Here is a 22,338-nt window from a genome sequence, read left to right as displayed (position 1 = left end):
ACTGCGAGGCATTTGTACAACGGTAGCACTGTTTTTATAAAAGATTTATCAAGTTTCTAATCTGGGAGAATCGAAATGAAAATTGTGCATATTTAGTATGATTTCAAAAGAAAAACACAAAGGGTGGTGATAAACATTGTTAGAACAAGAGTACACATACATAGTTTTTTTTTTTCTTTACAAATGGTAAAACCATGTACACTGATAATTGACTAAATCATGAAAGTCTCAAAATATTTCCAAAAAAATAAACAATAAGTTTTCATTCAGGCAACTCTTGAAGTCCTTTGAGGTAGATTTCAGCATAAGGTTAGGGTTCAGTGAGTTCCAAATTCAAATTTAACGGTTCTTAAAGAGACTGAGGTTCTTTGTCTTGTGGCAGTTTTATACAGAGGAATATGTAACATTTGGGAATTCCTCGTGGTACGCGTAGTGATGCTAGCTCTTTGAATATATTTAGAAAATAATGAATCATATCTCCTTGTGTTGCTAACGATCCGTGCCACGGAATTTGTTCACAACTTGAATCCAATTCAGGTTGCGTTCAAAGGTGTTGCTCCAAACATTACAACAGTAATATAGCTTGCTGAAACTTAAAGCATTAATTATGGTGGTGAAGTGTTCTTGACGAAAGCGTGTTGAACGCGGTTGATTTGCCCTAGCCGCGCCATGCAGCTGGACACCGCCGAAGCATTTATTATACTTTCATTCTCCCTAACAGAGAGGAAAGATGTGAAGTCATGTTACCATGGTAACGAAATTTCTGGATCACAAAAATAGGGAGTTTAAGCAACGACGCTGGCAACGGCAAAGTGAACTGGAAAAAGGCAATGGCTTTATATCGGCAAAACAACAACTCTTTACGTTCATCGCGCTTTTATTCATTTTTCCTAATATTAAGCACCCGTAGTAGGTGAGCACAACGCAAAAATGCTATTTTTCTTTTTCTAAACTTAGATACGGTCCTTTCTGATTTAACCCAAGAAAAGTTTTGCCAACATTTGACAAATTAAACGAAACTGAATGAAATCGATGGCTGTTTGAAACAGTGCGAATTCACTTTATAAGTGCTGTTTTCAGTTTTTTGTCATCCAGTGATTTTGCTACCATGGCAATGCGACGTAACGACGTCTCCACTCTATTACGTATGATAGTTTGTTGTACCCGCAACTCAGACAACCTCTAACACTCCTCTCAGACAATCAGAGCGCGCGCACTATCTTATTGTATAAAGTTAAAATAGTAAACTAAAAAGGTAAAAGCGAAGTAGAAATTCCATATGTCTGCACTCCAAAAGGATTTTCAACTATAGATGTACTCACTTTTGTTTCCCCGTCTCCGACCACGCCCAGTGCTTCTTCGTCCACCTCTAGATCTTCGCCTTCCGCCTTTTCGGTTACGTGAAGGTCGTCTACGTCGCCTAGGTCGTCCAATTCGTTTTCTTGACCTTCGACCACGTCTTCCGCGTCCTCTTCCTCGCCTACGACGCCTTCCGCGTTGACGTCTACGTTTTCGTCTTCCACCAGATCTTCTAGATCTTCTGCGTTTGATTCGTCGAGGATCTTTGTAATTTATTTAATTACAAATTTAAAGAAAATATAGCTTTCTTACTTTTTTTTTTGTTTGAGTAAAGTTTCTTATACTTTGCATTTACATTTACTGCAAATTTCATTCTATCCAAATTCAAAATATCATACACTTTTTAATGAGACCAAATGAATTAAATACCTCTCTTTGAATTTCAACCGAAGTTTATATAGTTATCAGCTTGTGATATATACAAGTTGATGGACACTGGGGGTTATGCAGGAATTCCTCAGCTTCGATTTAATTTAACGAGATAGAGTTCAAAGAGTTGAAAAAAGAACTTTGACTATAGATATCCAGGGGAAATGTCGTGAATGGTAGAGATACCTTTGGATAGTCTCTTACCTTACGAAAGTACTAGTGAGAGTTCTAAGCTAGTCAAAAAGTACATAATATAAAGCACAGTCTCATCGAGTGTTCAAAAACGGCCTGACTGCCGGGTGAAGACAAAAGGGCCGCTATCGAAACGTCGCAATCAATTAAAAAGTGCCTGCGTACGAAGACAAACAATAAACAAGACTATCAAACACATAGCGCGATAATAAATATAATAACTGTGAGAGTCACTATTTGTCAAGTCTGCTGCAGAACTCGTTTTCTCATACCTTCGTCGTCTGAGAAGTTTTCAAGAATTTCTAAAACCAAAAGTAAATAAAACAAAATTGAAATTAGAACATATAAAATAGCATATGGTGTGCGTATTATTTATTCAATTATTTGTTGCTTTTCTTTCTCACAAAATTCAAGTTAAACAGCAATGTTACCTCCTACATCGTTAGCTTCCTCAGGTTCACCTTGGTAGATAAATAAAACAATCAAAAATTTTAAAGGAACAGATTTTTCTAGGCAGTTTAAAAGAAACGAACATTTTTTTTCTTTGAATCTCCGTTAAATAATAACTGGAAAAAATAGGAATTATACCAGATATGTAAATTCTAAATTGTTAGAAATCAATTACTTAATTAACTGCTTTAGTATTCTTTACCATTTTCTTCCGAATCACTCAACAGTCCTTTTTCTTGGTCGTCAGTCTCATAATCTAAAAACAGGTAAACAAATAAAGAATAATCTCGACTCCGACGCATCTAAACAAGCAGAAACTATACATTCGGTTACTATACATTGCCTCTGAATTACACATCTTTATTTAACAATTAATGAATGAAGCTGAGTACCTTATGGAGAATTATGGAGATCGAAGAGGTGTTATACGGTCTCAACGGATAACACCCTAAGAGATCTCCACAATTCTTCATATGATACGAAAGCCGAATTCAATAATTGTCTTAATATTCATTCAAAATAATTCCCAGTTTAAAAAAAAAAAAAAACTAAAACATGCTTACCTCCATCGATGTTAAGTTCACCGGCGATAGTGCACGTTTAGGGTTGTTCAGCTCCGCAAATATTCTCCAAATAGCAGACGTCACCCTTCGAGTTGTGTTCTTGCTGTTCTTGCCATGTTTTTAGCTATAATTTCGCCTAGTTCCCACTCTTGAAACGAGTGAAATGTCCGCCATTTTTTTTGTTTTCACAACCAAACCAACTCAACCTTGTCCCCAGGTCTTCTCGGTTAACGGTGCATTAACCTGCAAGAACGCTGCATTTTTGACGTCATTTATTCGTTAAACAAAAAATTCTTGCAAATTTGGTCCTCAGTAACTGGTTATAGGGAATTATGCGTGCGCTTTTAGCCATAAGAATCGGGAAATATTTTGAATGAAAAATAATCAGTCTTATGATACGATGCATTCTCGGCTTGCACTGTCACGCAATGAAAAATAAAAATGCAAACCATTCAATACAGAAGGACTAGAATCTGGGAAATGAAAAAAGATAAATATACAAAAACCCTTGCCAAGAATCAGGTCTGCGAAGTATTTCAAATGCGAGATATTAGAAAAACGGTTTACCTAAATTTATAAAGCTTTGTATGGAAACGCTATGTTGGTGTCCCTTTCGGGAACACCAATATGGCCGCCGGATACCAGCAGAAACATCTGTTTTCGAGTTTTCCTACTAATGCGTGAATTCTTCGCTTGAGGAACTCATAAAGATTACAGTAATATTTATCCTGAGACAAGGAATGTTTAGATTGCAAAATGTCCCAAAATCGGTAATGTTTTTAACCCACATAAGAGCTTTCCCGGCCGCCAGCTAAATGCCGCGTCACGCAAAAGCCTGGAAATTCAAGCGTCCTCTCTCGCAAAACGAAGAACCTTTTCGAACCAAAACTTTGTTTATGTAAAGGTGTTTAGGTACTGTAATACCTCGTGAAAGTAGAAACTCAAAAGAATCGATAGTTTCTTAGTTTGATTTTTGGTGACGTCACGTGCAACCCAAGAATATGATGTAACTTTAAACTGCACAAGACCATGGAAGATCTGCAGTCTCCTACTGTTAATGAATTACTAGCAAAATAAGAAAAATATAATTTGGGACATCAAAAACCGAATGTGTTATCGCATTTGAAATGATTATAGGGATACAATAATTCATAACACTTCTAGATTCCAGCATTTGCAAAGAAACTTATAAACTGTCCAATTTAGCTTTTGGCTGTAATTTACCTGTTGTGTCGGATTTGTATTCAACCCCCCCCCCCCCCCCCCCCCATCCCCCATGCAATTCTATTGTAAGCAATGACGAGGAGGTCCAGATTAGTTTTCGAATTATGGCAAAAACTAAAAAAATCTAATAGGCCCACGCAGCATATCGACGACACCTGTATCTAACGAAGACCAGCTAGTACACGTTGTCGAAATTTGAAGGTCCAGAAAAAGGCTGTCGAAAGACCACGATAAACAAGCATGACGCGTATACCAAGACTATTATAATTTATTGCGCCTTGTTAATTAAATAACGACGAGAGTGACTACTTTCATTGTCTGCTGCAATATTTTTTATCAAGTACCTTCCTCCTCTGGACCGTCTTCGAGAATCTCTGACCATAAAAATTAAAAACAAAAAGAAAAGATATTGAAATTAAAACAAAAAAAAAATTGACAGCAATTGGACTGAATATTTAATTTTTTTCTCATAAAATGATAGTAAAACAGCATTCAGTTACCTTCTTCATCTTTAACTTCCTTAACTTCGCCTAAAAAGACAATCGGAGCAATCAATAAGTAGCAAGAAACAAAAGGCATTGACAGACGATGTTACAAAAATTAACGGGGAACGAGGACAGTGGCACGTGCGCATCGAACAGGAAACATGAAAAACTGACTTGAGCAATCCTACTGAAATGAACACACCAGCACGTGTTTTGACCCTGGGTGATCATTTGTAGTTGTAGTTCAATTGTTTTTACCATTTTCTTCCAAATCGTCTAACAGTCCTTTTGCTTCGTCATCAGTTTCATAATCTAACAAGATAAAAAAGAACTCATTAAATAGAATTACAAATAAATAAACAAATAAATAAAATACTGCGACGCATTTAAGTGAACAGAAATCAATTCAAGGGAAATATTTTGAATGAATAATAATCAGTCTTAAGATAAGATGCACATGATGTAACTTTAAACTGCACAAGACCATGAAAGATCTGCAGCCTCCTTCGTTCTATTAATGAATTACTGACAAAAGAAGAAAACGACAATTTGGGACATCAAAAAGCGAATGTGTTATCGCATTTGAAATGATTATAGGGATACAATAATTTATAACACTTCTAGATTCCAGCATTTGCAAAGAGTCTCATAAAGTGTCCCATTTTGCCTTTGGCTGTAATTTACCCGTTATGTCGGATAACCCCCCCCCCCCCCCCCCCCCACCACCACCACCCCCCAATCTCCCATGCAATTCTGTTGTAAGCAATGACGAGGAGGTCCAGATAAATTTTCGAATTATGGCAAAAAAACTAATACGCCCACACAGTATATCGACGACACCTGTATCTAGCGAAGACCAGCTAGCAGCACGTTGTCGAAATATAATGGTCAACAAAAAGGCTGTCGAAAGACAACGATAAACAAGCATGTAACGCGTATACCAAGATTATCATAATTTAATTATGCCTTGTTAATAACAACGAGAGTGACTACTTTCAGTGTCTGCTGCAATATTTTTTTTTTTTATCTAGTACCTTCCTCCTCCGGACCGTCTTCGAGAATCTCTAACCATAAAAATTAGAAACAAAAATAAAAGATGTTAAAATTAAAACAAAAAAAAAATGACAGCAATTGGATTGAATATTTAATTGTTTTTTTCTCATAAAATAATAGTAAAACAGCATTCAGTTACCTTCTTCATCTTTAACTTCCTTAACTTCGCCTAAAAAGACAATCGGAGCAATCAATAAGTAGTAAGAAACAAAAGGCATTGACAGACGATGTTACAAAAATTAACGGGGAACGAGGACAGTGACACGTGCACATCCAACAGGAAACATGAAAAATTGACTTGAACCCTAGCCCTATCAATAACTTCAGTTCCCATTCTCTCTCATATTCCCGTTCCTAGTGCTCGTTCCCCACTGCCCATTTCTCGATTTAGTGGCATCTAGCCGGCAACGACAGAAAATATCCAATGCAAAACATAGTATTTCTCCGCTAACAATATGGATGAGTATTAGTATTAAGCAGGTTATGATGAGGTATACAAATTGAAGAATACTTGTTAATTAAAGGGTAAAAACGGGATTGAAGTACTGAATCAATTGAAAGCTGATTAGGACTGAAGATTGAAGATTTAACATTGAAAACAGAGGAGGAGAAATGTTTGCCCTAAATCGAACAAAAACAGCGACCAGTCAAAAGTTACCTTGTATTCTATTTTTATCATAATTTAATTATTTAATTATTTATTTATTTATTTTATTATTATTATTTTTTTTTTTACACCAGTCCATACCAAGACACGGCTGTTACCGTTTCACACATGAGCTGGCGTAATGGTTGCAAATGATCAAATTTTTAATAGTTTGCAATAAAGTAAAAAACACTTGGTCGCATTGCAATTAGTTTAGCGTCACTCTAAAGCATTTTTTTCCTCTTGTGCGGTTATCAGCTGTGAAAATTTCTTTCAGTTAGATTGCCGTATTGCAATCGAAAGTAGACATTTAACTGATCAACATTGTTGTTGTTGTTGTTTTTACTGATTTTGTTTTAAATTTTTCCTTCTACACGTTTTAAAAAGAGAGTGCATTATCATTGAGCAATCCTACTGAAATAAACACACTAGCACGTGTTTTGACACCGGGTGTTCATAAAACATCCCTAAAAGTAATTGCAGTTTTAGTTCAATTGTTTTTACCATTTTCTTCTGAATCGTCTAACAGTCCTTTTGCTTCGTCATCAGTTCCATAATCTAACAAGATAAAAAAAGAACCCAATAAATATAAATACAAATAAATAAATAAAAAATACTGCGACACATTAAAGTGAACAGAAATCCATTCATTTATAGCTGAATCTTGCTTGTCTACTAATATGGTAGTCCTGGAATTTCCGTTCACTTGTGGATGGCGTAAGTCAAAACTGAAATAGACCATAAACGTCAGCAGTCTTCTACTAATTATCACCACTAACACCATGCTCATTGAAAAAAAGAAATAACATTTACTTTTATTGTTGAAAGAAGTGGAAAAACATGTATTTTCACCCAAAATTGGCTTGACCACCTGCTACGTTTGACGTCATATCTCGTAACCATAGCAACTGATCATCACTAAACTTGTCTCAAAATGTGTGCGAGGGATGAACAAACAGCTACTGAAAACGTCAGGTACTGATGTTTTATCCACTAAGAAAAAAAAAATCCGAAAAACCTCGTGAGGGAGGGAGGGGGGGTGGCAGATCTTCATTGTAGATGTTAATTTCTTCGCCGCCATAACAGGAGCCGTATAAGGCGAGCAAATCTTTCACGACACTCGGGCAACAGTAAACCAATAGGAAATTGCAGATGAGAAATCACTGATTGACAGGTTGATCAACTGTGGAAAATAGGACCGCCCACTAATGTAACGAATTTCTCCGCAAGAAGAAGAAGAAGAAGAAGAAGAAGAAGAAGAAGAAGAAGAAGAAGAAGAAGAAGAAGAAGAAGAAGAAGAAGAGGAAGAAGAAGAAGAAGAAGAAGAAGAAGAAGAAGAAGAAGAAGAAGAAGAAGAAGAAGAAGAAGAAGAAGAAGAAGAAGAAGAAGAAGAAGAAGAAGAAGAAGAAGAAGAAGAAGAAGGCATTGCGTGGAAACATAATAAAAGTAAATGTATTTTTACATTTGTGGTCAACTCGCCATGATTATATTATGCATGCCAAATAATGTTTAAGGTATCGTGCAGTGTACATTTTATAGGACTTTTACTTCGCTTACCTTGTACAATGACGGGTGACGCTGCATAAAGAATAAAGTAAACGCAAATTAACAAAACGTTTATTTAAAACCATAATCAAGACTAAGTTGCTGGACAGCGTAAACGTTTATCGTGTCTTGAAATTTTACTTAGCTCAGAGAAAAACGGTCATTATGTGTATTTTATTTTGTGTCATTATTTTTAATAACATTTTGCTGTACTTTTTCCAACCTTTTTCATAATTGAGTGACCTTTTAACTGTTTACTTCTCTTTGTTTTTGATACAGGCTACGAGTTTTGATGTCTAAAACTTAACTTCTCGCTAGAATAACTTGAAGATCAGTCTGGTGAGTCCGATTAGACGCTAATAACGTTTTCCCCTGCAATCACCTCAAAGTACACAGGATCAAATTTCGACGGAAAAAAAAAATCACTTACAATGTCTTTTGAATGGTTAACTTACCTTCATATTTTTCAACAGCTGTACCCAACAGTAAAACTGCTACAATCCAGATTTCCAAACCCATGGCTACAGCTTTAGGGCTGCTGCAGGGCACATTGAATAATCACAATCGTCACTCCCATTTATTCACTTTCTGGATCCATTACTATTGCATATCTGAAAGACAATACTTGTATGCCATACTATATTGCACTCGTCACTTAAATTGTTTCAAGGGGATAATCTGACTGAAAGGTTTAGTTGCTTTAATCAGATAAAAGAAAATGAATGAATACATTAAGCACATATGTCACTCTATACCTATAGTGTGCAGGAAAATGCAGCTGACGTAGAAGACAGCACAGCCATTTTCATTGCAATGACGAAGATCTCACAATACTGCTTTTTAACGAAAGTTAGATTTCTGGAAAAAGTCAAAGATTTTTGTCCAAAAATGTAAAGGTATAGTTAACGAGTCAGATATCATGAACAAATATTCCTTCTACTTTAACCCAACAACATTTTAATAAGAAGCCAATAAATTAGTGTTAAATGCATCTGGCAAACAAATATAAATTTCTACCCACAACAGCTTACTCTAATAGTTCATTAACCGTTCTTGATTTCGCAATTTCTCGCTAGCAACTGGCTATAAATATAAGACACGTAGGCGGCGTATTTGGGAAAGACATAAATAGTTGATGTTCTGAAAACCCAATATGATGAATATCTATTGCTTTGTTCAGCAGTTTATCAAAATCTCAATGTTGCTGCTGAATAATCTGAAGCTTCATACAGTTAATAGTACACACTATTAACACCTTTCATGAAGTAAATTATAATGACCAGTAAGAATTTCAGACTGAACGCTCTAAAGACTGGGGTCAAACTTTTTCCAAGATAAAGTTCACGAGCGATGTTGATATATTGTTCAATGTCTTAAGTGTTTATTAGAGCAACAGGTCAAGTAAGGTTACATGTGTTTCAGTCCTACCATATGTTGGAAACAAATTGGGATGGAGAAATTCTTGAGGAAAAGTGTCTTCTCTAATTTTAACACAGGTAAGCTATCTGATGTGATGCTCTTCATCTGATATTATTCTTACTCGACTATTCATCGTGACTTAAATTGGGGAGCTGTTTATTTAATTGTCACACTTAACACAAACGCGATTTGTACAAAAATAAACTCGTTAATCGCATTTTTTTCTTTTTTTCTTTTTTTTTTTTTTTTTATAACTGCACACACTGCAAAATGCTAATATATGCGCTCGAACTTAAACTGCCAGGGGCACTTGGTTTTAATTTTCTGGGTTGAGATGGAGGCGCTTTTTCGAAGGGTCGCTTATTAAGTTTTCAGTTGAAAATAATCCAGTCCCTCTTTGCGTTTGCTGTCTAGGAGTTTTCAAAAGAATCTTTCGAGCATATATTTTGTCACTTCAGATACAGCATAGCCTTCTGTATTTCTGTAGTTCTCGAAATTTCGCCGCTTATTTTCCCTCTCGGCTTTAAGGCAATAGGATTAACTTGTGTGGGAAATTTTCAAAGTTCCGGTTTTCGTCGGTCAAGTCTTGTTTATCCTTAAAAGCCATATCGTGGGTCATATTGTTCAACGAGCAATTGGTCAAGTGAGGGTATTCGTGTTCCTTTGACATAAGGGTAAACAACACTGAATTGGAGATGTTGACACATATAGCTCTCAACAGTCATTTTCTTACATCCATTTTTTTTTTTTTTTACACTCCTGATGAATTTTACCGTGTTTGAATAAAGAATTATTCTATTCTATTCTATTCCAATACATAGAGGATATTGCATGGTCGCGTGGAGATACGAAATTTCTCTTCGAGTGTTGAAAAATCTTTCACGAGTGAGCGCAGCGAGCGAGTGAAATATTTTTTCAACACGAGAAGAGAAATTTCGTATCTCTAAGCGACCATGTACTATTCTATTTATCATATAAACACCAATGAAATGCCAAACCATTTTACTTAAATATTTTTTTTGGTCTGAAGGGTGCGGTTTATTATGAAGCCATAGCAATGTATTTTGACATGTGAAGATTTCAAGTTTTCGCGCGAAAGCTCAGTTGGTATATATTTCATTGGTGTTTATAAAATAAATAAATAAATAAATAAATAAATATATAACAATTATTCACCGAAGTGGAGGTGGCTAGTCCTGGATATTTACCGAACTGCGAAGCAGTGAGGTAAATATCCAGGACTAGCCACCGACACTGAGGTGAATAATTGTTTTAGTATATACTAAAACAGTGAGATAATTGAGCACAAAAATGACGATTTTTAACTCAAATAGTGTTGCTAACGATTACAATTTTGGCGCGTAATGACCGGGCGGCGCGGCCGTCGCTTTTTCTTGCCGACAAATAAAACTTTTGAGGGCATTTGTTTAGCTCTTGAGGGGAAATTTCTTCAAAAGGAGTTGTGAATTCTTTTTGTATTTAAAATCATTCTATAAAAAAAGATTTTTAAATTTAGTTTTAAGCTTATTTATGAATAACTCAACTAAATAAAGTAAGCAAGACTTAAGCTTAATTTGCATTTGTAAACAAAAAACTTTTTCACCGGTTTTATCGATAAATTCGTGTCAAAAAGACAAAGCTTTACCTGTTAAAACTTCCAATCCGAACTTCGTCACCTTCTTCGTGTATTTCGGAAACAGCTTGCTTGATTAGTTGTGAAATTTCTTTGTTTGTTTACGGCAGCAAACCGGGAAGGCATTTTGCTTGCAACTCAAGCGAGTTTGGCGTCGGTCGCTCGGACGAACTGGAGGTGAATCAGTGAATAGTGCAGGATATTCACTGATTGAGTAGCCAATCAGAGCGCGCGAAAAACACTATCCACTGTTTTAGTATATACTAAATATATATATATATATATTTTTTTTTTTTTCCTGCAGATTTGACCCTACGGAAGTAATGGATATTTACGTTTTTTGGGATTATATGATGAAGGCTTCCAAATGTGGACCTTGAGCAGAATGAAGTCCTGAATATTGTGCAGGCTAATGAGTACCCAGAAGTACCCACATTTTGAAGGCTTTTTTATCGACCAAAAAGATGGCTAAAGTTTCGTATCTTTTATCACATTTCAACGCACTTTGGATAATATATGTGTAAAACCTGCCGAAGACCACAATCTGTTGGGCGCTTTCGAGAGCGCTTTATGCTGAAGCAATCGCTTAGCATTTTCAAAGTGGTTATTTTTAAATGGAATTTGACTATAGTTATTTTAATTAGAACAAGGAGCGTTGGATAATGGTGTGTTTCAGTGTGATAGAAACCCAAAGAAAGGTGCCACGCAGTACGCAAGCGGCACAACGTTCAACGAGTCTGCTCGGAATTTGAAACGTCAGCAACTATATTTATTCAAAAGTCTGGCCAAGAAATTTCCTTGAAGATTGTTTGAGTCAATACAGGGCAGATTGTGCTTCAGAGGGTTGTTTGTCGCATCGATAGGTTAAATTTTATTTTTAACTACCATTGTAAACTGAGCTCCTTTGAGCGCGATGCTGTAACCCTCCTGTAATAATTAGCTTTACAGCGTCGCAGCTTTTTAGTTGGAGCCACTTTCTAGATCAGTTATGGTTTCGATTTTCCTAGTAAACCTTATCAGTTGTCGAGTCTTATACTTTGTCTTTAGTTGCGACCGAGCGCACAAGTAGTTCTCGACAGATCAGTGAAACACATGCATGCAAACCCCTTCAAATTAACGTAGAAATTCTTCTTTAAAGCACAGTCAATATAGGCTAACTCGATATTCTCAAAAGAAGAAGCTGCTGAACTGAAACATGTTTGGAAACCATCCACCTCGAGCACTGCGATGTTCATTTCGCACGTGCTGTAGAATATTGATCATAATATGTCACGTACGCAGTGATAATACAACATGAAAAGAGGTGCATCATGGGATACTATTCGATCGTCGTCTGGGCTTCCATTAGTTGTTAGTTTTTCTTTTTTTAACAACTAGTAATAGTTGACACTGAAGCTGCTCCCGCTCTGTTTATTGTCGCTCAATAATATTCTCGCTCGTTGTGTAGCTCTACCGATTCATAAGGAAGATTTTCACACATATTCCATACAATAGGTGAGATAAATACAGGAAACGCAAGGTTCCATGCACAGTTTCAGATCGATTTACACAGCTTTGATCAAAACATTCTCAGTCTCTAGAACAGCTAATTCTAAACCATTAAAAAAAGGATTTAATTAGAAGTTGAAATTTTCGCTATTTCTCTTTCACTTTTTACATTCAGTTTTATTTGCCGGAAAGGAAGCCTTAGAAATTAAACTCTATAGCGAAAGGACATCTGTGAGCAGGGAATAAGTCAGCACAGAATTTGACTGTGGGCGAATTTCTGTAATCGTCTATCGTTCTGCTAGTGAGAAGCTAGCCGTTGTTCACTCGTCTTGCTCGTTTGGGGCTAAGTCTTATTCCGGTCAAAGAGAGAGAAAGAATGTCTGGCAAGGTTTCCAGTGAGAGATTTGTGAACTCGTGTCTGGCAAACTCTCCAAGAGTCTATAGATACACAGTTATAAGTATCTTATAACTTCTTCCGCGCTTAACGAGTGTCGTTAAAATTTTGGTCCATAACTTTCACTGAAACAACTGCTCCACAGAATGTCACCGATAACACGTAACGCAAAAGAGCGTCGAAGTATGACTGCACAATAAATGTCACAAAATCTACCTAAGCGGTCCCTTGGGGATGTTCTGTCTTTACGTCATCCTAACCATTTCGTACTTGCGGGCGCAAACAATAGAAACGCCATCATTATCTACCGATTCCTCGCGGCCCCTGTTCAAGCAAATCGAGATTTTTTCTATATTGACTGTATGACTGTATATTTCAACTGTAAATACTTTCCTTAATATACGCGCGAGTTATTAGAGTGTCTCCTCGGGATTTCGCCTTCTGGGCGAGGTCCATGCGGGGGCAATAAGGAGCTGATTTTGTATCTTTATGTGACGTCATCGACTTTGTCGTCGCCGTTTGCCATTGTGCGCCAAATTTAGCTTACGAGTTGCGGACGTCGACGCGGGGATTTCCCGCCAAATTTAAGTCGCAGACTGACTTTTTTTTTTTTCTTTAGAAATAGTTTTATCAACGTGATGATTAAAATGCCGAACTTCAGAGAGGACACAGAGTGTATTGCATATTCCTACAGAAAAGTAGTTATCAACGACAGGTAGTTTGGTTTGCTACATGATGCCAATACTTAAAAAAACCCGGACTTTCCATATTGGAAGTATGACCGATTCAATTTAGACAAGGTGGGAAATGACCAGTGCAAAGCTAAATTCCGATTTTACAAAAACGACATTTTCAAGCTTGCTGAATATCTTATATTATAAGATGAGATTGTTACTTACAACGGCCTAGTAGTTGGATCGATTCCTGCTTTATGTATCTATCTCAAGCACTTTAGCTATCCTTGCCGTTACGAAGAAATGGTTTCTCACTTTGCTAGACCTGTTCCGGAGCTTTGTATTATTACAAACCGCATGATTGACTGGGTTTATAACCGATGTCATCACTTACTCTCAAGGTATAATCATGATCTGCTTTAACCCCGGCAAATGTGATGCGATATGCCGATCAGGCACAGCTTTGGAAAACTGCTGGGGTTTTATTGATGGAACAATGCGGTCAGTGGGTAGACCAGGAGAAAATCAGAGAGCCATTTATAATGAACACAAAAGAGTACATTCCGTAAAATTCCAATCAGTAGCGTTGCCTAATGGGCTGGTTAGTCATTTATATGGTCCAGTAGAAGGAAAACGTAATGACAGTGGTATGCTGACCTTGTCTGGACTTTTACAAGACCTGCAAAGATTTTCTATTTCACCAGTTACTGGTTTACCTATGTGCGTGTACGGCGACCGAGGATACCCTGTCAGAGCACACTTACAGGGACATTACAAGGGAGAAGTATTGACAATACATCAACGAGAATTCAACAAATCTATGAACAGTGCCCATGTTTCATTTGAATGGGTTTTTAATGATATATTCAACTGTTTCCAATTTTTCGATTTTAAAAAGAACCTTAAAGTTGGTTTAAGTACTGTGGGTAAAATGTACATAGTTTGTTTCTTGATGCAAAACGCCCACACTATTTTATATGGTTCTCTTACCTAAAAGTACTTTGGTATCAATCCACCAGCTTTAGATAACTACTTTATTTGATTATTAACAAGGATAGAACGTTAAAAGGATTACACAAGCAAGGACATACATCAGGATGCATCTAGAAATAGAAATACAATTAGAACGTTCCATGATTCATCAAATTTTGGACATTATAAAGCATCGATGACTAACGGCTGTGTAAGCATTCCAGTAGAGATGGCAAAAAAAAAAAAAACTTCTCATTATCAAGAGCAAGCTTGCACAATTTTGTGATACTCGTTGGAAGTTAAAGAGGTTAAACTTAGGCGGCAAAGCGAAAATCTAACTTTGTATGTGTAATAAAAAAAAAACAAAGAAATCAACTTAGGGAATTCAAGGTCCCTTTTTCAAGAGTTCAAGTAGTGCTCAAGTAGTGCTTGGCTTTGTTGTTATCGTTGCTGCAAAAAAATTTGACACATCATCTGGAACTGCTGTTGTTGCATTGATTTTTAAACTGGTCTTGAAATTTCCTGGACATTAATTTTCTTGCTGTTGTTGAAATATCAGGTTTTGTTGTGCCAATGCTCTTTCTTCTTGTTTCTTACTAAACTCTGGTTCTTTCTTCTTCCCCCAATCAGCTTACATGAATTCCATCTCCGTTGCTTCTCTTAATAGTCCATCGTTTCGTTTGGTGTATGTTTCCTTTCGTTAAGCGTTTAATTGATCATCTCCTGCTCTTTTCTTTGTCTCACTAAGACGTTCCATGGCTTTGTTTCGCATTTCTTCGGAGGAAGTTTTTTTTTAGCTGTTTTATCGGAAATTTTCTCCTATTCCCCTTCTTGTTCTTCTTTTCTCTCGAGGTAATCCTCCATTATTACATCGATTTCTGATTTCTCTCGCGAAATTCCGGATGCATTTCGCCCGAATCGATCCTTCCTCTTTAAGTCTCTTTCCAGTAACCTTAGTCTGTCTTTGATCGTCTTTTTTGACGCATATCATTGAAGAATGGCTCATGTAATTGATTCAGGCTTTCAGCAATTTGGTCGGGGCAATTTCCTCTTTCACGACTTCCTAATCTGTACTTCCACAGTTTGAACAGCATAACCTCTTTTCCAAAATACATCATGTCCTTTTGTCCATTTCATCGCCGACCTCCTGAAATAGCAGTCGATATCTCATCAAAGGCAATACATTTTAAAGAACTGAAATATCAAACTTAGATACGAGTGTTCAATTTGCAATTGACAAAATTTTCCAGTACATCTGACTAAATCTTATCGCATCGCTTGTGCTGCATCTTGTGACTACTCGAAAGCGTTAAAAGAACATTTTGTTCTACGTCCCAGGGTTAAGAATCAGCTGTGGTAGTCCATTTTACTTTCTTTTGACATGATTTGTATGTCACTGGACTTGATTTGTATATCGAAAAGAGCGATCAATTTCCATCCATCCATTTCAATAACAGGAGATGAAATCACTTTTCACTGTAGCGGACAACCTCGAACCCTGACTTCGTCGCACAAATATGTGGCACCGAAGAAAGACGAAAAAGCTAAGTTAAACCCTTTTTTGATCAAAAGGTTTAAACGGAACTCGAAGCTTTGTATAGCTTAAAATGATTATAATTTACTTTTACCGTTATCACTTGTAATAATAATAATAATAATAATAATAATAATAATTTGCATCACCACGTTAAAAGTCTCGGGATTAAAGTGCATGCCTCGACGTTGCAGAAATTGGCACTGCCTGGTACAGCTAATATCCTGTGAAATGTGCTTTCTCTCTGAGGTCATTAACTTGACAGAGAGAAAAAATGTACGACAAGAGCTCCAGTACCAATGTTTACAGTGTAAAGTAGAGAAAAATAATTATGATAATGATAAGAGAAACTTTATTGGTGTTATTTTAAATGTACATTTGTAAATCTCGCTACGTACAGGCATAGGCAATTTACCAAAGCTGCTTGAGATTAGATTATTGAAAAAAAAAACAAAAACAAAAACAAAACAAAACAAAAACAAAAAAGAAAGAAAGAAAAACAAAAATCAAAATTGCATTAAGTTTGGGCTATCGTAATTCTTATTTCTGCAAAAAAGATATAATATGTAGCTCTAATGGCTATAAGAAGAAGATGAGAAGAAAGAAGAAGAAAAAGTCTGTAAGCTAGATTAAAATGTGCTGCCAAGGAATTGAGAGTAGGGCTAAGAAACATAAGGTAAAGACACTAGTGATGGGCCCATGATGTGGGAGCTGAACCAGAGATACAATTGTTCCAAGGCTAAACAGTACAACGTAATGATTAATTCTCTAAGAACCCCTGGTTGTAAGACCCCTGGTTGTAAGAACCCCTGGTTGAAAAACGACTGGTTGTAAGACCCCTGGTTGTGAAACCCCTGGTTGTAAGACCCCTGGTTGTAAGAACCCCCGGTTGTAAGAACCCCGGTTCTAAGACCCCTGTTTGTAAGAACCCCTGGTTAAAAGACCCCTGGTTGTAAGAACCCCTGGTTGTAAGAGCCCCTGGTTGTAAGACCCCTTGTTGAAAGAACCCCTGGTTGTAAGACTCCTGGTTGAAAGAACCTCTGGTTGTAAAACCTCTGGTGGTAAGAACCCCTGGTTGTAAGACCTTTCGTTGTAAGAACCCCTGGTTGTAAGAACCCTTGTTGCAAGACCTCTGGTTGTAAGAACCCCTGGTTGTAAGACCCCTTTTGTAAGAACCCCGGGTTGTAAGACCACTGGTTGTAAGAACCCCTGGATGAAAAAACCTTTGGTGGCAAGAACCCCTAGTTGTAAGACCATTCGTTGTAAGAACACCATGTTGTAAGAACCCTGGTTTTAAGAACCCCTTGTCGTAAGACCCCTGGTTATAAGAACCCCTGGTTGTAAGACCCCTGGTTGAAAGAACCTCTGGTTGTAAGACCCCTGGTTAAAAGACCCCTGGTTGTAAGACCCCTGGTTGTAAGAACCCCTTGTTGTAAGACCTCTGGTGGTAAGAACCCCTGGTTGTAAGACCCCTGGTTGTAAAAACCCCTGGTTGTAACAACCCGTGGTTCTAAGACCCCTGGTTGTAAGACCCCTGGTTGTAAAATCCTCTGGTTGTAAGACCCCTGGTTGTAAGAACCCCTGGTTGTAACAACCCGTGGTTGTAAGACCCCTGGTTGTAAGACCCTCGGTTGTAAGAACCTCTGGTTGTAAGACCCCCGGTTGTAAGAACCCCTGGTTGTAAGACCCTTGTTGTAAGACCCCTGCATATAAGAACCTCTGGTTTTTAGACCCCTGGTTGTAAGAACCTTTGGTTGTAAGACCCTTGTTTGTAAGAACCCCTGGTTCTAAGACCCCTGGTTGTTAGAACCGCTGGTTGTAAGACCCTTGGTTGTAAGAACCCCTGGTTGTAAGACTCCTGGTTGTAAGACCCCTGGTTGTAAGAACCCCTGGTTGTAAGAACCCTAGTTGTAAGATCCCCTGGTTGTAAGAACCCCTGGTTGTAAGAACCCGTGGTTGTAAGACCCCTGGTTGTAAGAACCCTTGGTTGTAAGAACCCCTGGTTGTAAGACTCCTGGTTGAAAGAACCTCTGGTTGTAAAATCTCTGGTGTTAAGAACCCCTGGTTGTAAGACCCCTTTTGTAAGAACCCCGGGTTGTAAGACCACTGGTTGTAAGAACCCATGGATGAAAAAACCTTTGGTGGCAAGAACCCCTAGTTGTAAGACCATTCGCTGTAAGAACACCATGTTGTAAGAACCCTGGTCTTAAGAACCCCTTGTCGTAAGACCCCTGGTTATAAGAACCCCTGGTTGTAAGACCCCTGGTTGAAAGAACCCCTGGTTGTAAGACCCCTGGTTAAAAGACCCCTGGTTGTAAGACCCCTGGTTGTAAGAACCCCTTGTTGTAAGACCTCTGGTGGTAAGAACCCCTGGTTGTAAGAACCCTTGGTTGTAAGAACCCCTGGTTTTTAAGACCCCTTGTGTTAAGAACCCCTGGTTGTAAGACTCCCGGTTGTAAGAACCCCTGGTTGTAAGACCCCTTGTTGTAAGACCCCTGCTTCTAATAACCTCTGGTTGTTAGACCCCTGGTTGTAAGAACCTTTGGTTGTAAGACCCTTGTTTGTAAGAACCCCTGGTTGTAAGACCCCTGGTTGTTAGAACCGCTGGTTGTAAGACCCTTGGTTGTAAGAACCCCTGGTTGTAAGACCCCTGGTTGTAACAACCCCTGGTTGTAAGAACCCCTGGCTGTAAAACGCCTGGTTGTAAGACCCCCGGTTGTAAGAACCTCTGGTTGTAAGAACCCCTGGTTAAAAGACCCCTTGTTGTAAGACCCCCGGTTGTAAGAACCTCTGGTTGTAAGAACCCCTGGTTGTAAGACCCCTTGTTGTAAGACCCCTGGTTGTAAAAACCCCTGGTTGTAAGAACCCCTGGCTGTAATACCTTTGGTTGAAAGAACCCCTGGTTGTAAGACCCCTGGTTGTAAGAACCCCTGGTTGTGAGAGACCCCTTGTTGTAAGTCCGCTGGTTGTAAGAACTCCTGATTGTATGAGCCCTGGTTGTAAAAATTTAATCTGTCTTGCGGGGTCCCACAAGGTTCTTGTTTGGGCCCCCTCTTATTTACCATCTACGCGAGTTCGCTGTTTGACATCATGAAATCTCATCTGCCATCCGTTCACACCTACGCGGACGATACACAGCTATATATATCGTTTAATCCCGTTGATAAGACCAGCGAGGCTGATGCTGTGATTGCGATTGAGAACTGTATTCGTGACGTTCGCGCTTGGATGAGAGATGATAAGTTAATGCTAAATGACGATAAAACTGAGTTCCTGATCATTGGCACGGAACGACAGTTATCAAAGGTGTCCGTTGACAAGATCAAGATCGGCCAAGCTGAGGTATCGCCTGCTTCTTCAGTGCGCAATTTGGGCACCTGGTTCGATTCTCATCTGGACATGTCGACTCATGTGACTAAGCACGCTGGGATTTTTTTGAGCAAAAAGCGGCCAAATCGCCGGCGCAGATTAACTGTCAGCGGTTAACACCAACCAGGCTTCTGAAACTAAAAAAAATGGCGGACGCAAGTGGCGTATTTTCCAATACAGTTCGAGGTGCTCTGGCCATCGCTGAGGCGGAGCTACTGGACAACGGTATTGATAAAAAGAAAGTGCGAGATGCCTTGGGAGAATTTAGGTCTCTGCTACGGCCAATTTCGCTCCGTCATTTCGAGAGACCCGGTGGAATCAGACACACGGTCGGAGATTTCTACCCTATGTGACAAAGGCAGGCGATGGGCTGGATGAAACAGTTCCAGCGACGAATGACCCCTAGATGTTTCGTAAAACACCCTTGGCAAGTAATCGTGGAAGACAAACTTCCGAAAGAACTTTTTGACATGGTAGCGGCAACTGTTTCTCGCGCAAGTTTTGGTGTTATAAGCGTGAAAACACAAAAAAATTGTGTACTTGCGTTTACTTCACATATCAGAGTCAGAAATTTGTTTTCTGATTTGACTGATCAGAGTATGGACCGAGGAAGCTTTTTGAAAAGAAGAGTGAAAGGGGGAAAGCGCGTCGAAGCCATTATTAACGAGGATAAACAATTTGGCGTGAAATATTGTTTTCATAAGGAAATGATAACATTTGATTTTTACTATGGTTGTTGGAATGAACATGGCTGGCCTCAGCATATGTAAGATACACACTGGAATCCTACACGACAGCAGAGATATCGTGATACCAGTCTTCAATACAGTTTTATTATCATATTTTGTTATACATTTATAGAACAATATACTATTTTTAATCTGATGTTTTCATAAATGTTACATATTAATATATAAAGATATATTCTGCATATGGTATTTCATGACATATTAAGAAAGAGAACAATAGAACATTATACTATTTTTAATCTGATTTTTTCATAAATGTTATATATTAATATATTAAGATATATTTTGCATATGGTATTTCATAACATATTAAGAAATATATATGTTAGGTTTTCCACTCAAAATTTGATGAAACATGTATAACTACATGACATTGGAACAAAATTATTTTGAGACTTTCCCATCTGTTGATAATTGAAAAGCGGCCACGTGCTTCTTTAGAGTATATAATTTTGTGTATAAGGTGGGTGATTTTCCAGAAAAATAGGTAACTGGTTGCCTTTGTTCTTTCGATTATATGTAAAGTAGGCAACAGTTGCATATCCAAGATAGAACGTGTACAGTCCAATTGACTCTATTTAAAGTAAATAAGCTTGTGGATCACACAGAGCATCACCCTACCATTAAATTAGCACAATTGATTAAAAAAATATTACTACATTGCGATGTTCAACAACCCTTTAACTGAAATGTACTTGCATATTAATTTTCTTGAATATAAAAGATAACTCACTTTGATTCATATATAAGATTTTACAATCTCTTAGAAATTTTGTGAAAAAAAAAAAATATATATTATATATGTTATCAATATAGCAACTTATTTTGCTGGAGCCATAAAGTTCTGAGAAACTTCTACGTTTATAACCCTTGGAAAAAATGACTTGCTATTATTTTTAAAGGTTCCGGGCATTTTTCTGGGCCATTCATCTGTAGTTTCATTACCCCATAGAACATCTTGCTCTGAGAGCTCTGTGTCATCCTATATATTTCCCTGTTCACAATAATCATAATAATAAAACTGTGGTGGTACAAATATGCTTAGCTAATGCAAATATAAAAAATATCTTAATGGCTCAATAAGTCTTTTGCAGCACTAGTTTTCCCTTCTGCTACACATTGACATACAAGGGCTCTCAATGGGTCAGAACAGAAAGAGCATTTCATCTCAGTGACTTGTTTGGACTCCCCACAATGACAAAACTGTGAAGTGGAACACCTTTTTGGCACATAAAGTGCTGAAGTTTTTTTGTGGACAGTTTCATCACACCCATTCTCCCTTAGCCAAAAAAGGGACACATACTCATGTTTAAACACTTGAGCCCACCTATTACTAAACTGGGTGTTTTGGGTAAATTTGGCCAAAGTAACATGCTTGGCCTCCCTACCCTTCATGCTGTTTATGCCAAGTCCCAGCCCAAGCCTTTCATGGATGGCTTTAGTGTGACTAGGAACAATAAGGCCAATGGTCCAGGTTGTTGGTGTGCTGGTGAGAAAGAGTGAAGCAGCTCTGTAATAGTTAGAGCAAAATTGCTGAAGACTCAGAACCTGTTCATTTGAAATAGAAACCCTGCTGAAGAGAGAAACTGCATCTCGATGGTTAATTGCTATGTGCGCAAACACATGTAACTGAAAAGTATGGGACCTCGGGTCAGAATCCATCCTCAGATTTTTAACAATTGACATGAAGTTGTGACAAAATAGGCGAGAAGTACTTGTGCCACCTCCATGGTCTCTTGGCACCGTCTTCTGCCACTGCGCTCAGGGCCAGAAATTTAACCTTGAGCATTCAAGGACGTTGGGCTGCGCTTTCTTCTGGTTATAAGGTGCTCACTTAAGGTGGCCTTGGTGTTAGTATTTTTCTAAGGAAAATATAACAAATAATTTTAATTCTCTAGCTTTATGTCTTTTTGATCTTATACATGTCAACAACAACAGTCCTATTCAGGACTACGTTCACCCGGACGATCGAACTCAACCTACTTTTGAAATGAATCCTGGGTTCAAACCTTTCACACATCTTATATATATATTATATTATGTTCTATAATAAGAACCAGCCAGTGGTGATGTTCAGTTATCCATCCATTGTTGATCAGTAACTTATTACTGTAAAAATAAAGAATAAAAATTGAAATTAACTTCAGAAAAAAGGTTTTTTTCCTTTGGTTTAAATCGTGTCACTTTCATTTTGTTTTGTTACTTAGTTGGAGAACAATC

General features: G+C 37.8%; 1 protein-coding gene, 2 long non-coding RNA genes and 1 pseudogene across 4 annotated transcripts; 2 read left to right on the top strand and 2 right to left on the bottom strand.

Moving 5' to 3' along the window:
• Positions 1 to 2,567: 2,567 nt before the first annotated feature.
• Positions 2,568 to 5,945, bottom strand: LOC140937079 (uncharacterized). 2 transcript variants are annotated; one of them, XR_012165430.1, is made up of 3 exons: positions 5,835 to 5,945; positions 5,677 to 5,706; positions 2,568 to 2,626 (listed from the first exon to the last, which is right to left on the bottom strand). It is a non-coding gene; the product is annotated as an uncharacterized lncRNA (long non-coding RNA). The 2 variants fall into 2 exon arrangements; XR_012165429.1 differs by lacking the exons at positions 5,677 to 5,706; positions 5,835 to 5,945 and adding exons at positions 4,502 to 4,531; positions 4,658 to 4,688.
• An 899-nt stretch (positions 5,946 to 6,844) lies between these two features.
• LOC140937074 (uncharacterized) lies at positions 6,845 to 8,753 on the bottom strand. The gene is made up of 3 exons (XR_012165428.1): positions 8,342 to 8,753; positions 7,899 to 7,919; positions 6,845 to 6,899 (listed from the first exon to the last, which is right to left on the bottom strand). It is a non-coding gene; the product is annotated as an uncharacterized lncRNA (long non-coding RNA).
• Positions 8,754 to 19,090: 10,337 nt separating this feature from the next.
• LOC140928036 (uncharacterized) lies at positions 19,091 to 19,486 on the top strand. The gene has a single exon (XM_073377758.1). It carries the CDS (start codon positions 19,091 to 19,093, stop codon positions 19,484 to 19,486), a length of 396 nt encoding a protein of 131 aa, XP_073233859.1.
• A 29-nt stretch (positions 19,487 to 19,515) lies between these two features.
• On the top strand, positions 19,516 to 20,139 carry LOC140940931 (uncharacterized; annotated as a pseudogene).
• The last annotated feature ends 2,199 nt before the right edge of the window (positions 20,140 to 22,338 follow it).

Source organism: Porites lutea, chromosome 1 (assembly GCF_958299795.1).
Source record: "Porites lutea chromosome 1, jaPorLute2.1, whole genome shotgun sequence".
NCBI classification, from domain to species: Eukaryota; Metazoa; Cnidaria; class Anthozoa; order Scleractinia; family Poritidae; genus Porites; species Porites lutea.
Note: the sequence above shows the minus strand (reverse complement) of the source record. Positions and strands in the feature narration are given on the sequence as shown.